This window comes from Anolis carolinensis, chromosome 1, assembly GCF_035594765.1.
Source record: "Anolis carolinensis isolate JA03-04 chromosome 1, rAnoCar3.1.pri, whole genome shotgun sequence".
NCBI lineage: Eukaryota > Metazoa > Chordata > Lepidosauria > Squamata > Dactyloidae > Anolis > Anolis carolinensis.
The window spans coordinates 291,081,182-291,096,560 of NC_085841.1; the positions used below are offsets into that span (position 1 = coordinate 291,081,182).

The 15,379-nt window shown below is 39.2% G+C and overlaps 1 protein-coding gene across 8 annotated transcripts in view; it reads right to left on the bottom strand.

The window, feature by feature from the left end:
• LOC100564866 (actin, alpha skeletal muscle B) overlaps positions 1-15,379 on the bottom strand; it is a 47,560-nt gene that overhangs the window by 25,152 nt on the left and 7,029 nt on the right. For 6 of the 8 annotated variants that reach the window (XR_010001986.1, XM_008117385.2, XM_062967854.1 and 3 more), the window contains 2 exons: positions 12,665-12,793; positions 2,082-2,192 (listed from right to left, as the gene is read on the bottom strand). Coding sequence is in view for 7 of the 8 variants with exons in the window: in XM_008117385.2 (XP_008115592.1) it covers positions 2,082-2,192; positions 12,665-12,793 (240 nt within the window). In the remaining variant the exon portion in view is untranslated. Of the gene's footprint in view, positions 1-2,081; positions 2,193-12,664; positions 12,794-13,777; positions 14,352-15,379 lie in introns of those variants that run through there. The other 2 variants (XM_062967852.1, XM_062967855.1) reach the window with 2 other exon arrangements.

Here is a 15,379-nt window from a genome sequence, read left to right on the forward strand (position 1 = left end):
GCTGCTCAACAGCTGCGCCACAGCCCGGCCCCGGTAAATATAACATGTCACAAAGAACATTTTTTTCAAAAGAAAGGAGCAGAAGCCTCAGGAATGTAAGAACATGATTTAAAATAATAATAAAAAGACTGCAACTGGTTGCATCTGTGAAAATGCAGTGAGGTCCCCATTTGAAGTTTCTCAACTAATAAGAAAATCTGGGAAACCACACACAATAACTGAAGGACTTATATTACCTGCTGTAAAAATCATAGTTTCTCCATTGTTTAATGAGAAAGCTGCCAAGAGCCTTTCCTTAACTGACACAGTTAAGAAGCAAATCAATGGTATGTCAGCCAATATCAAGGAACTGTTAATAGGAAGAATTCTTATGTTTCTCTATTTTTTTTGGCAATTAGATAAAATCAAAGTGACCGTATTGTGTTAAATTAGATATGAATATGAGACACATTTTCCAAATATTTCCTATTCATCTCCTCACTGGTACACACAGTACAGCTGAAGAAGTATTTAGCAGTAGAAGAAGTATTTTACAACATGTCATGACATGGATTGGTTGAAATGCATTGAAATTAGCACAGGAAGGGCACAGGTAATGTCTGAAAAGTTTACTAGAGTTGTAACAGAGTTTAAGGAAATTGTACCGTCAATGACTTGGTACCATTGCTACGCACACAGGGAAGCATTAGTTGCTGAGAAAAACTAAAACAGACCTTAAATGAATCAGACAAAATTGTCAGTTTCATCAAAAAGCAAATAATTGAATTCAAGGCTTTCTGTGCAGCTTTGCAAAGACATAGGCAATGACCACCATCAACTTTTGCGATCATGAAGTAAACTTTCGTCTTGTTTTGGGGGAATTGAGAGGTGAGATAAGATTATTCCTCATCAAGCAGCAATTTCACCTTGACGACATCGTTTGACAGATTTTTCATGGTTAGTAAAATTAGCATATCTGTCAGATATTTTCACACATCTAAATATGCTTAACTTAAATCTTTAAGAAGAAAAAGTTACAGTTTTTCATGTTGGAGACAAGATGGAAGCAATGATGAAAAAGTTGGCATCGTTTCCTGTTGAGCATAAATGATGAGGTATTTCTAAACCTCACAAATGTTATTGCTTCCACCAGTGAAGAATTGTTCGAGGACAGCACATCACTTATCACACGTTTGAAAAAATTGCAGCTTAGTTTTGATGAATATTTTCCTGTTCCCGATGCAAACAAAAACTGAGTTAGAGATCCATTTCCAGTTGATGTGTATGAACTAGAGAGGCTCACAGCAGCAAAGAGAGACAAATACAAATAAATATCTAAAACTGCAGTTTAAGGAACAGTTTCTTCCAGTTTCTGGGTTCATTTACAAGCAGATATTCTGGAACTATCCATTATTGAAGTATTGATGCCTTTCATAATGACACAATTGAGTCAAAATCATTCTTTCTTCAAATATAGAGGTTTTAGGACCTTAAATTTTGGGAAACAAATAAAGCCTTTAACAGCTGTTTGACTTCCTCATCTTCCATGTAATATTGTCCCCAAGGGGATGACTACTGGCTAGAAATGGAAACTTTGGACTGAGTGCAAGAGATGAGATAATAGGTCCCTGAGCCCTCTTTTTAAAAAGGGTGGGGCGTGTAAATCATGTATCTGTCAACAGCAGGAACCTTGCAAAGAAATCAAAAGCATAATCCAATAGCGTTATTAACTGGAAGAGCAGCATAGAAACTTAAAGTGAACTTTCCCCCTGGAACCCCCTTCAAAACCATTACTGAAGGGCTAAAAAAAAATCACCCAAACCTAGATTTAATGTCTTACAGAAAACTGCGAAGTGTAGATAAAAACAATTAGAAAATTTCTGCAAGTGGGCAAGGTCTAGCTGACTAAAAATAGGAAGTTGCTATAGAGCCACTAGGATCAATGGATTTCTACAGTTTAGCAGTTTAGCTTCACTTTACAACCCAATATTATCTATTGATATATGGTCATATTACATTTCTCTCAGAGCTGAAATTGTTGTGTGTGTTTTTCTCCTCAGTGGGAATGAAACATATTAGATGGCCAACATTAAAATCGTTACCTGAGTCATTTTTTCTCGGTTAGCCTTGGGGTTTAAGGGAGCTTCTGTCAACAGCACAGGATGCTCTTCTGGGGCAATGCGCAATTCATTGTAGAAGGAATGATGCCATATCTAAAAAGCAGAGATATTGTGAGGTTGGAACTTTTTGTTTCAAAGAAATAATTGCCTTGTCAATGTATTTTTTAAAATTCCACCAAAATAATATCTACAATAAATGCACATTTGTTTGTTTGTTTATGTAAACACACACATGGCTGCTCAAGATATTTTCCAGAGTTGAAGAACGAAGTGATGTCTCTTTTATTCTAGGCACAAAAGCCAATTGAAATGACAGTTCAACATTGGTGATGGGAGAGCATCTTCTATGACACCTAAAGGCAAAAGATGAACTTAGCGGGTGGACTAGAGGCCACTTAAGAAAGCTTTATTTGCTGGTGCCTTCCAGGATCTGTTGCCAGAAGTGGTTGCTTTAAACCAGTGGTTCTTAACCTATGGGTCCCCAGATGGTTTAGCCTACAATTCCCAGAAATCCCAGCCAGTTTACCATCTGTTATGATTACAGGGAGTTGAAGGCCAAATTATCTAGGGACCCACAGGTTGAGAACCACTGCCTTAAACCATGGCCAAGTGTGGTATGATCATTATTTTATTCATTTATATCCCACCTTTTCCCCGGTGATGGGACTCTAAATGCCTTTATGGTTGTGTGCCTTCAAGTCATTTCTGACTTATAGCGATTCTATCACAGGGATTTTTTCAAAATGAGACAGTCACCTCAGGAAAGTCATGACATGGCAGCAATTTTCTCCTCATTTTTAAGGTAAAGGTTTCCCCTGACGTTAAGTCCAGTCATGTCTGACTCTGGGGGTTGGTGCTCATCTCCATTTCTAAGCTGAAGAGCCAGCATTGTCCGTAGACACCTCCAAGGTCATGTGGCCGGCATGACTGCATAGAGCACTGTTACCTTCCCGCCCAGAGCTGGCCCTAGGTATTTTTCAAGTGTAGGCGAACAGAATTTTGGCGCCCCCCCCCAAAAAAAAACCAATGACTGAAAAATAAAAGCATTGGATAAGCGAAAATGTTGGATAATAAAGAGGGATTAAGGAAAAGCCTATTAGACATCAAATTACATGGAGATTTTACAAATTAACATCATGTTTTACAACAAGTCAACAGAAAAAGCAGTTCAATACATGGTAATGTTATGTAGGAATTACTATATTTGTGAATTTAGCACCAAACATTGAACAGGGATATAGGGCAGTGTGGACTTAGATAACCCAGATAGCCCCCGGTATTTAAAAAACTCTAAAATCAGGACAATAAATAAAGAACAACACTCTGAAAACAGGAGAAATCCAGACATTCGTTCTCGCTAGGAATGCGTTTGGGGCTTTGGGGAGCAGAGAAGCACCAAACCGCCGAACGCCTTCCTGGCGAGGCCTTCCTGGCAAGGCCTCGCCAGGAAAGCCTCGCCAGGAAGGCGTTCGGCAGCTTCTCTACTCTGCAAAGCCCCGAACACCTTCCTGGCGAGAAGGAAGGCGTTTGGGGCTTTGAGGAGCAGAGAAGCGCTCCCCAAAGTGGCGACCTCAGCTCCTTCCTTGCAGAGGGAGGCACGGCAGCGGAGGCAGGCCGCGGGAGACAGAAGTTGCCTCGATGGCGCCCCCAACAAGATGGCACCACAGGCAACTGCCTAGTTGGCCTGGTGGTTGAACTGCCTCTGTTCCCGCCAGAGCGGTACCTATTGATCTACTCACACTGGCATGTTTTTGAACTGCTAGGTTGGCAGAAGCTGGAGCTAACAGTGGGCACTCACTCTGCTCCCGGGATTTGAACCTGGGACCTTTCGGTCTGCAAGTTCAGCAGCTCAGTGCTTTAACACACTTCGCCACCGGGGCTCATTTTTTATCTAGCACAAATGCCCAGCTAATGTGATTGGCTCTGGGCACAAATAAAGACCCCTTGACTTAGTATGGAGGCCACATTCTGCTCTACCTCTGTATAATATTTTGGCTTGACCCTGCATGAAAGGACCACAGTATATGTTTGAATCAGCTGCTTACTTCTTGACTGGTGCAAGTTGTGTATCTTTATACAATAATGTTCATTTCAAAACTTTTGATATTTTACGCAAGTGAGAAATTGTCCTGAGTCAAGTGTGATGCATTATGCACTGAACTGAGAGGCTGGCATTCCCATCATATGAAACTTTTAATAAGCGACCTGTTCCATTTCAAGGTTAATTTGTTTGCTCTCATTCACACCAAAGAGAGACCATTTATTTTATGTGCAGGCCATGGCATTTCCAAATGCTTAAAAACTGAAACACAATCACCTTTCTATTTCAATACAGCAGGCAATAAGAAAGCTCAATGGTTATTTTAAATGTTATTTGTAATATACAGTATTTTGAAAAATTCCTTTTATTAATGTTCATGGACCTAATAGTAATCCACAAAAACTGTAAAATAATTGTTTTAGTAACCTTGTTGATGTAGAATACAATTATTTGATTATTGGTGATTTAAACTTATTGAGATTTTGGATATTTTGCTGGACAGATACAATCCGTAGTGACAGCCACTTGCAGGCATAAATGAAAGAATATTGTTTAATTGATATATGGAGAACAGTACACCCAGAAGACAGTGAACATGCTTCTATCCACCATATTTGTTTCACAAAAAGAAAGCCATCCTCAACCTTAGCAACATGGCGTGGACAAAGGATTAGGGGAAATCCAACCCCAAATAGGGAAACAAGTCATCCAGGAATACCTGGCTACTCCAAATGAATTCAAGTTCCCAGGGCTAGATCCAAGAGTATTGAAGGAACTAGCGGAAGTTATTTCGAAACCACTGGCAATCATCTTTGAGAGTTCTTGGAGAACGGGAATATTCCCAGCAGATTGGAGGAGGGGAAATGTGGTCCCTATCTTCAAGAAGGGAAAAGGACGACCCAAACAATTACCATCCGATCAGCCTCACTTCGATACCAGGCAAGATTCTGGAAAGGATTGTTAAGGAAGTGGTCTGCAAACAGCTAGAAAGGAATGCGGTCATTGCTAAAAAATCAACAGAGATTTATCAAAAACAAGTCATGCCAGACTAATGTGATCTCTTTTTTAGAAGAGTTACAAGCTGGGTAGATGCAGGGAACTCCATGGATGTAGCGTCTCTGGATTTCAGTAAGGCCTTTGACAAGGTCCCCATGACCTTCTGGCAAACAAACTAGTCAAAGGTGGACAATTTTAAGAAATTCCTATCAAAGATGGAAGCAATAATTTATATACATTCCCCACAGGTGCAATCTATAAGTTTTATGTAGATCGTTATAGCTTTGATAATAAAATTCATTAATAGAATATGGATACTTTCTTTCCTCATATTGACCTTCCCCTTCTCTAAGATCACAGCAACAATCGCTTTCAGAACCTTTACACCTAAAGGAAATTATTGATGTTATAGCAAGCTTTTTGTGTGTGTGTCAGGAGCAACTTCAGAAACTGCAAGTGTGAGAGAATTGGTCATATGCAAGGACGTTGCCCAGGGGATGCCCGGATGTTTTGAGGTTTTTACCATCCTTGTGGGATGCTTCAAGACATTAGTCCTGCCAACACAAGGTTTTAACCCACTGTGCCACCGAGCAAGCATGAGAAAAGAGAAGTCTTCTGGCCCTGATGGGTTTCCATCTAAATGGTAAATTCCACCCCCCTACACACAAGACTGCACCAGTTTTACAAACATATCTTAGAATCTGGCTACCTCTCTTCATCATTTTAATGCTTAAATTAATGCGATAACTAAACCTATTTGTGCCCTGTACTGTCCTATATCCTTAATGGTGATCAAAATATTGTGAGTCATTTTGGCTAACAGACTACAACAGTTGTTTTCATTTTTGGTAAATCCTGATCAGTGGGATTTATCTGAGAGGAATAAACAGAGAGCTATTAAATATTTGATTTATTGTCAAAGGCTTTAATGGCTGGAAACACTAGAGTGTTGTGTGATTTCCAGGCTGTATAGCTGTGTTTTAGAAGCATTTTGTCCTGATGTTTTACCTGCATCTACGGCTGGCATCTTCAGACACTCCAAATATTTGATTGGTTATGAACCTGACTGCTATAAATTCCAACAGAATGGATCTGCCAACCATTATTTATTTTGGTGTGAAAAAATTTACTGACTATTTATTTTCACAGTATTAGCTAATTTTGTGTTTCCTAATGTATTTTAAAATGGATAAAAATGTTATATTCAGTACCAAGAGTAACCATTTTTTCTTTCTCATCCTTATTTACAAGGAAGAATGTCAATTGTCTCTTTTGATGTTTAACTTACACTTAGCATGTTTAACAAAAATCCAGGATCAATGGATTTGAACATGTCAGTGTAGAATTTAGAAACATTCTTTTCACGGATGGTCTTTTGATGCTCATTTCAAAGCCCCAGCAGTCAATCCCTGTTTCAATACAGATAATTAATAATTTTTGATAAAATATCTAGTCTAATACCACTAGTGGGAGACATGACAGACTCTAGCATATTTAAAACATGGCATTTTCAATATTACTCATATTCTATTATTTATTTTGGTGTAACTATCCAAGGGGTGCAGAACATGCTAGTTGGAAGGTCAGCGGTTCAAATTCACGGAAAGGGTGAGCTCCTGTTGTTAGCCCCAGCTTCTGCCAACCTAGCAGTTAGAAAACATGCAAATGTGAGATTAACAGGTAGCACTGCAGCAGGAAAGTAACGGTGCTCCATACAGTCATGTCAGCCACAAGACCTTGGAGGCATCTATGGACAATGCCGGCTCTTCAGCTTAAAAATGGCGATGACCACCACCCCTCAGGGTCAGACACAACTAGACTTAATGTCAAGGGGAAACCTTTACTTTTAGTTATACCTAGGGACTTGTTTCAGATGATCAATCTTAATATAAGTAAACTGATAAAATATATTACACAAGATATAGAGATATGGGTGGGGTTAAAGATAGTCTGTGGAATAAGGTAACCACAATTAAAACAATTTTTATACTTATCTGGGTTTATGTTATTCATGGGATATTCATAGCTGAGGGCGAAAAGGAAGGGGCCTGAAGCTGTTAGGAGTTGTGGGAGTTGAAGTCCAAAACACCTGGAGGGCCCAAGTTTTCCCATACCTGGTGTAGATTCATATAATGCAATTTAACTGCACTGAACTGCATTATATGAGTCCACAATGATCATATAATGCAGTTTCAAAATACATTATATGGCAATATAGATGGGACCTAAATCGGTTTCAATGTCAATTTAAAACAACATTAAACAGTCAATGTAGATGGAGCCTTGGAAATCAACATACAGGCAGTCCCCAAATTACAAACAAGATAGGTTCTGTAGGTATGTTCTTAAGTTGAAGTTGGAACGAGTAAGTGTAACTCCAGCCAGAAATGTATATGTTTTTAGCTTTGGATATATAGAAAAGGATTGACACCCATGTGGTGTTTCTTTTGCTGTCTGTGCCCCTGTTCAGAAGATTTCTCCTCACTTTCTGTCCTGGTGATAATGGAATTTTGGAAATTTTGGCTTGTTGTAGAAACAAGGATTGGTGAGAAAGTTTCAGTGGAGACACCTTTCCCCCATGATCACTCTTTCATGAGTGAATTTCCCTTTCTAGGGGTAGATTTCTCTCACTTCCTGTTATCTCACCCCTGTCCTTAACTGAGTCATTTGTAAGTTCAATATTTGTAACTTGGAGACTGCCTGTAGTCAAAAGGAGTGGATGATTTCTCCATTTGTGACACATAGAAGATTTACCAATGCTTACAACATTTGCAAAAATGATGTATTGATAAAATTTCCAAGTGGAGCTACATTTGAACATAGGTTCCTATTTTATAGAAATGAATAGCTAGCATGTTTATTTTTCCTTCTTTTGTGTTTTTATTTACCTGCTTTTGTTATATTAGAATTGTATTGTATGTAATTGAAATCCCTTTTAATGGAAATAATATGAGTAAATTTAGAATTGAAACACAAGAAGGTGTTGTGAGTGATTTCCCTTCCATATGCCACCAAAGAGCAACAAACAACCACTTAAGACATTTATTAAATCATTAGAAGATAATGCCTTATTCTTGTGCTTTCTCCCTCCTTACATTGTATGCGCAGTAGCTGTGAATGCATTAACACTTACATGCTGCCCTAAATGAATGTTCGCTGGAAAATGGAGCAGCCCAAATTTGAATATTGTGAACTGAAGCATATGAGCTGGAAGAAGCTTCATTTCGTTGTCCATGAATTCCACTTCTCACAGCTCAATGCAAATGGCTGTACACCATATGGCAGCAAAGAAATAAGCATACATACGGAAGCAGAAGCATTGTCCTGGCAACATATCTCCCTGTATATCTGTGTCTATGTGAAGTCTATGTGACTTTCTAGTGAATCTATACAATTACTACCTCCAGTGTATCATAATCTTCTAAAAGTGGTTGCACCCCAACTGCTCCTTTCTGTTCTTTTAGTCATACCTGTTTGCTTCCACCTTGAGTCTATGAATCTGGTGTCTACAATATGTAATTCATAAATGGACCACACATTATATTAACACGTGCAAGCAAAAAAAGAAAAAAGAAAGAGGACAAAGATTTGTATAAAATGTTCATGTAAACTCATTGTTAAACTGTCAAATTCACTGCCGCATGATCAAATTCTGCAACTGTGGCAGAAGCCAATTTATATGCCTGTGACACGTACTACACGTACCAGTGTGGTGTAGTTGTTTGAGGATTGGACTATGATTCTGGAGAACAGGGTTCAAATCCCCATTCAGTCGTGTAAACTCATTGGCTGGCCTTGGACCACCTTCTCTCAGCCTCAGAGTAAGGCAAAGGTAAACTTCTTTTGAAACAATCTTATCAAGGAAGCCCCATGATGGAGTTGCTTTAGTTTAGGATCACAATAGGTCAGAGAATACTTGAAAGCACACAGTAATACTGTCACGTGAAATAACGATCACTGCCAATTTGGATAGATTTTAAATATTACTGCCAATATTACCTGCCCCTGCTGGCCCTGCCCTCTCCCAGGCCCTCCCAGACCCATCTCGCCCAGCTTGTGCCCAACCACTCTCCCGAATGGCCCGGTCCTCCCAGCCTGGCCCATAATGTGGCCCCAAGGGAAAAAAGTTTGCTCATGGCTGTTTTAGCTGGAGATCCTGCATTGAACAGGGGCTTTGACCCAATGTCCCATAATGTCCTTTCCCATTATATGATTCTGATTCTATTTTTCCCCATTGATTTGAAAATCTTGTTTGGGATCCCACACCCTTTAACATTTCATAAGTAAAACCGAGGATATGTGTGAGCAAGCAAAGCAGAGTATAGTAAAGATGTTGTTAAATTATTGATTAGGAAAACCACACAATTTAGGAGAAGCTGCTGCAGTTTACTGTTGCCTGCACCTATTGAAAAAAATAGAACACTAGAATCAGAATCATACTGTGGGAAGGGGACCTACTTTGATTTTCCTCAAGATCAGATTTTCTCCACTGTTTCACACATTTTATTATTCTCAGATAGTCTTATTGTCTTACTGTGGTATTGCAAACAACCACCCAAGCTAAAGAATGCCCTCTCTGCTGGATGAATGTGTATGGAACTCATGGGCATTAAAATAAAATAGCAATGCTTGGAAAGCCTTGACATGATGGGAGAACATATTTTGAGAAGGAATTTTGAAACCCATCAGTGAAGGAATGGAATAGCAGGAAATGTGTGGAGTGATGCAACTCCAGCCTGTTCTGTGCTGCTTATGCTGCTGCTGCTTCTTAATATTACTATTTTGTGTATCTATGTAGAAAACTTGCTGGATTGTTGAAGGGCTAATGTCACTCATTAGTTATCTATGTCTATCATTATTGTGAAGTTAAGGGTTTAAGGTGTGCTAGCACAATTGGATAGCTGCAGTTTCTGTTTTTCTTAAAAGCACATACACAGCACCCATGTCAGATGTCAATCACAAGGGGACTGTTCGAAAATCTATGTGGGAAGGCAAATGAAACAGACACCGACATCATTAAGTCCATATTGTACTGCAAGTGCAAAAGGTGCTGTTGTCTTCCCACTCTTTCCAAGTAGGAAAAAAATCTCTCTTCCCAAGTGAGAAACAGGGTTGGTGTGATAAGCACCAGAGTCACACCGAGACAGATGGAAGAAAGGTCAGAGCTGGAGCTTTGCAATATCAATGGCTCCCTGAGCCTCTGTTGTATCTCAAAATTGCATATGTGGGTAAATTAAATGAAATGCCATCATGCTATACATCTCCAATCCAGAAGCTTGGAGTAAAATTTAGAGATTCCTTCCAACCAGTACTATTAACTTGGGGGGGAGGGGATTATGGAAATTGAAGTCCAGGAAAGTAATTGATCCAAGCCTTGCCTAATGAAATTGCTTCGTGAGCGGGGGTGGAAAGGGTGTAAAAAGAACCACTTGGTTCCTGCAAAAAGGGTGGAAGGGACAATGGAAGAACAACCGGGGAGGATGTGCAGCTTTGAAAGAGCCTGGCATGAAGTTTGGATGGACACAGCTGGCGACCTGAGGGACATGGCATCAAGAGAGCTCAGTGAAGAATCTATAACAGATGCTGCCTTCCAGCAGTATGCCTATGTTACAGCAGGGAAAGTAGAGATTTCGGGAATAATGAGGTGAATGATTGAGATTCAGTGGGGGAAATGAGGCCTGTATTCCATAAGGGAGTCAAATGAAGCACATCGAGTCAGATGTAGAAAAAGCTATGCTTCCATCTACAGGAGAAAGTGTGTAGTCCTTTCTCTACAGACACTGTGAGGAAATGAAATCTCAGAATCTCCCAGGCACTGATGAAAGAAAAACCACCCTGAACACACTTGATTTTATCTGATTTTGGAAAAAAAGCAGATTCAGATCAGGGAATATTAATGATCTCTAGATAGGGAAAGGAAATAATGCCGCTTGAAACCAAAGAGTGTCACTAGCTAAGAGCTCACCAGACTAAGCTACATGAAGCAGTCACCTTGCATACATTGTTGTTGTATGCCTTCAAGTTGTTGTCGAAGGCTTTCATGGCCGGGATCACAGGGTTGTTGTATTTTTCCAGGCTGTATGGCCATGTTCTAGAAGTATTCTTTCCTGACGTTTCGCCCACATCTATGGCAGGCATCCTCAGAGGTTGTGAGGTATGGAGAAACTAAGCAAGGAAGGTTTATATAAATCTGTGGAAAGTCCAGGGTGAGAGAAGAACTCTTGTCAGTTGGAGGCCAGTATGAATGTTGTAGTTAATCACCTTAATTTACTGTTCTGATTTTTGAGTTTTTTTTAATACTGGTAGCCAGATTTTGTTCATTTTCATGGTTTCCTCCTTTCTGTAAATAAATAAATAAGAAGCAACTCTCTGAAAACAGAGGAGCTCCAGACATGAATCAACCAGGGGCAGCTAACGACTCTGAACAAAGGATGCCCCCAGGCAGGAAGAAGCCAGTGGATGAAGCTATTCAATCCTAATTAAGGTGATTAACTACAACATTCACACTGGCCTCCAACTGACAAGAATTCTTCTCTCACCCTGGACTTTCCACAGATATATATAAACCTTCCTTGCTTAGTTTCTCCATACTGTACCTCACAACCTCTGAGGATGCTTGCTATAGATGTGGGCGAAACGTCAGTAGAGAATACTTCTTGAACATGGCCATACAGCCCAGAAAACATACAACAACCCTGCCTTCAAGTTGTTTCCAACAGGAGGCAGGGGGGTATTTGAAGGGAAAAATTGTTCCCTTCCCTGTAGATTCAGACAACAACTGCAGCAGTCTCTCCTAGCCTGTGTTGTTTCCACATTAATAATGCTATCTTGAGCACACTCTGAGGTTGCTTGGCCATACATATCTCAAATTTAATTGATGAAATGTTGGAGTATATGCCATAAATGAGCCTTTTGAGAATTTTTTGGGCAAGCTGTTTGGGTCCCCTTCCAGGACAAAGGTGGGATGTAAGTTAAATACAGCTCTGCGAAATAGTTTTAGAGGATAATTTAATCAATTATGCCTTTAGCCTATGCTGCACGCTATGTCTGAATGCACTATCCACAAATTGAAAATATGTTTTAAATTCTAAAAGCAAACTTTGATTTTGCCATTTTATATAAGGGACATCATTTAATTATGCCATTATGGTACGTAATGAGATTTGATTATCCATTGATTTTGGTATCCATGGAGGATCCTGAAACCAAACCACAATGGATACACTTAACCACTGTAAGTGTGGTTGTTTGTCACCCAAATAGAGAGGAGAGCTGCTATTTGAGTAGGAATGGCCATGCAACCAGGCCCATTCCTGTGCTCCAATTGTTCACAAATCAATGAGGGTGGTATTGCATTGCAGGGAAATGAATCCTGTGCAGTCAGTTGGGTGAGATCTGCCCTGTTGTTGGGAAATTAGAACCTTATTGGCATAAATGTTACTATCAGCCATTCTCAAAAGCAACACTATCAACAACAACAACAACAACAACAACAACAACAACAACAGCAACAACATAAGGCACTCACTTTTTCCATGTCATCCCAGTTAGTGATGATCCCATGCTCAATGGGATATTTCAGAGTCAGAATTCCTCTTTTACTCTGTGCTTCATCCCCAACGTAGCTGTCTTTTTGACCCATGCCTACCATGACCCCCTGGAAAATTAAGAGATGAAATAAAAGGAAAAAATGAATATCATTTTGCAAATGTTTACCAAGTATAATTACTTCTGTAATTCTCCTTTTTCTTGGACAACCACTTTCATAAAAAGTGTGGTGGGGAGCTAATGTGACAGTACAGTAGAGTCTCACTTATCCAACATAAACGGGCCGGCAGAACGTTGGATAAGCGAATATGTTGGATAATAAGGAGAGATTAAGGAGAAGGCTATTAAACAACAAATTAGGTTATGATTTTACAAATTAAGCACCAAAACATCATATTATACAACAAATTTGACAGAAAAAGCAGTTCAATATGAAGTAATGCTACGTAGTAATTACTGTATTTACGAATTTAGCACCAAAATATCATGATATATTGAAAACACTGATTACAAAAATGCGTTGGATAATCCAGAACGTTGGATAAGCGAATGTTGGATAAGTGAGACTCTACTGTACCTTTAAGTACTGCTTAACTGGGTTTTTTAAATTTCACATTAGCTTCTGTTGATATAAACCCTTTCTTAAAAGGCAGTACAGCCTTGAGTTAAAAAGCATACTTATACAGATGTGAGAGTGGAATATAATGCAGTAAGAATTATGCAGATTTCCCTCTCCCTCCTTTCCTCTTCCTTCTTTTTATGACAGAAGAGATTAACATGGCTACTTCTTCAAAAGCCACTTTCATACTTTTACTTTACATTAGCAGTCAGTTCTTAGCTTCTTAAAATAGCAAAAAAGAAATTATCCAATATTTATCCCTTAATATTTACTCAACAACAGGGAATCTACAGGCTATACTTGGGGATAGGAGCCCCTGATAGCATAGCTGATTAAACCGCTGAGCTGCTGAACTTGCTGACCAAAAGATTGGCAGTTCAAATGCAATTAGTGGAGTGAGCTCTCGCTATTAGTCCCAGCTTCTGCCAACCTGACAGTTCGAAAACATGCAAAAGTGAGTAGATCAATAGGTACCGTTTCTGCGGGAAGGTAAAGGCGCTCCATGCAGTCATGCCGGCCACCCTAGGAGGTGTCTATGGACAACGCCCGCTCTTCAGTTTAGAAATTGAGATGAGCACCAACCCCCAGAGTCAGACCATGTATGGAAACACTCCAGTTCTCACCAAAAGTCAATATCTATTGTAATTATTTGCCCTTGCTTTTTAAATGCACTATTGTTTGTCAAATGTTGAGAGTTTCTATATGTGTGATGCCTTCACTTAGCTTTATCCCTCCTCTGTTTCATTTCCTGGTTTAAGTTCTGCCTTTGGGGTGGACTTTTCCATTTTGTACTTAGTTTTAGGGGTGGAGCTTAAAATCCCCCTGGAGGCCTGGCTCAGTTTAGCCCATTTGCCTCAGAGCCTGTTAGAGAGGGTTTTTCCCCTCCCTTTTTATTCTATGTCATAGTCTCAAAGAAGAAGGTCAGACAATTGTCTGAGTTCTTTTGGCCTGGCAATCCAAAACAGGCAATCTATAGCACATACTTACCATAGCATAGCAAAGTCCTGTGCTTACTATTATAGGCTAAAGTATATATCATATAGCTTGTATATACCTAAAGCCTAAAGAGTACTTACCATATAGCTAACAAAGCCTAGAGTACAAACCTTATAGCGCAGAATATATACCTCATAGCCAAGAGTATTTTACTTTATAGCCTTATAGGTATAGTACATACCTCGAAGTCCTTATAGCCTTGAGTATATACCATTTTAGTTCTGTTTATACCTTGTAGTTTCCAGATAGCCTGCACAATAACACATAACTAGTACATACCAAGAGCAAAGCCTTGTACTTCTCACTACAGCCTTCATTTACAATCAAAATAGTTCTATTTCATTATAATTTGGAGTGTTTTGCCTCACAACATTAAAGCATAGTGTACTTCATTATAGTTTTGTACTTTGCCATCTTTATTCTGTATTGTACTAATAACCAAGTGACTTACCACAGTTATAGTCAAATATTTTACCTCATATTATTCTAATACAGTAAAGAGCTTATTTCCAGTGTGACTAAGCTCAATCAACAAACTTCATTTCTGTTATATGTTATTTTGTTTTGTTATTCAAGAATCCTGACTGAAGTTAACATTGCCTTTGTTCAGTAAACATATTTTGGTTAACTTTATTCAGTCTCAAGAGTTTTTATTTTAAAGGTTTTGAAGTACATCAGAGGGTATACCAATAGCCGCTGGATAGCCAGACATATAGTTTCTCCCCCACCCCAGTGTGCCGTCACAATACGCATTAGCTTCTGTTTTAAAAACACCGATTCAAATTATTTAATCTTGTTAACATACACTTTGGATGGATCTCTATAAAGTAAGATGCTTCGCATGCGAAATTTTCTAAGTTCAAACTGAAATGCAAATCAGTGACCAAATGGAACCTATAGAGATATTTGTGTTATGTATAGTTTTACATAATTATCAATCTTTCTCTTTTAAAGTTGAAGTTCTAAGGCGGCAGCATGGAAATAGCAAACACTGTGTTCAGTATGTGGAGTGAATTTGACCAATTTGAAGTTTTAATGGCACTGTTTATTTTATTTCCTTAGGGCTGCACAAATAAGCCT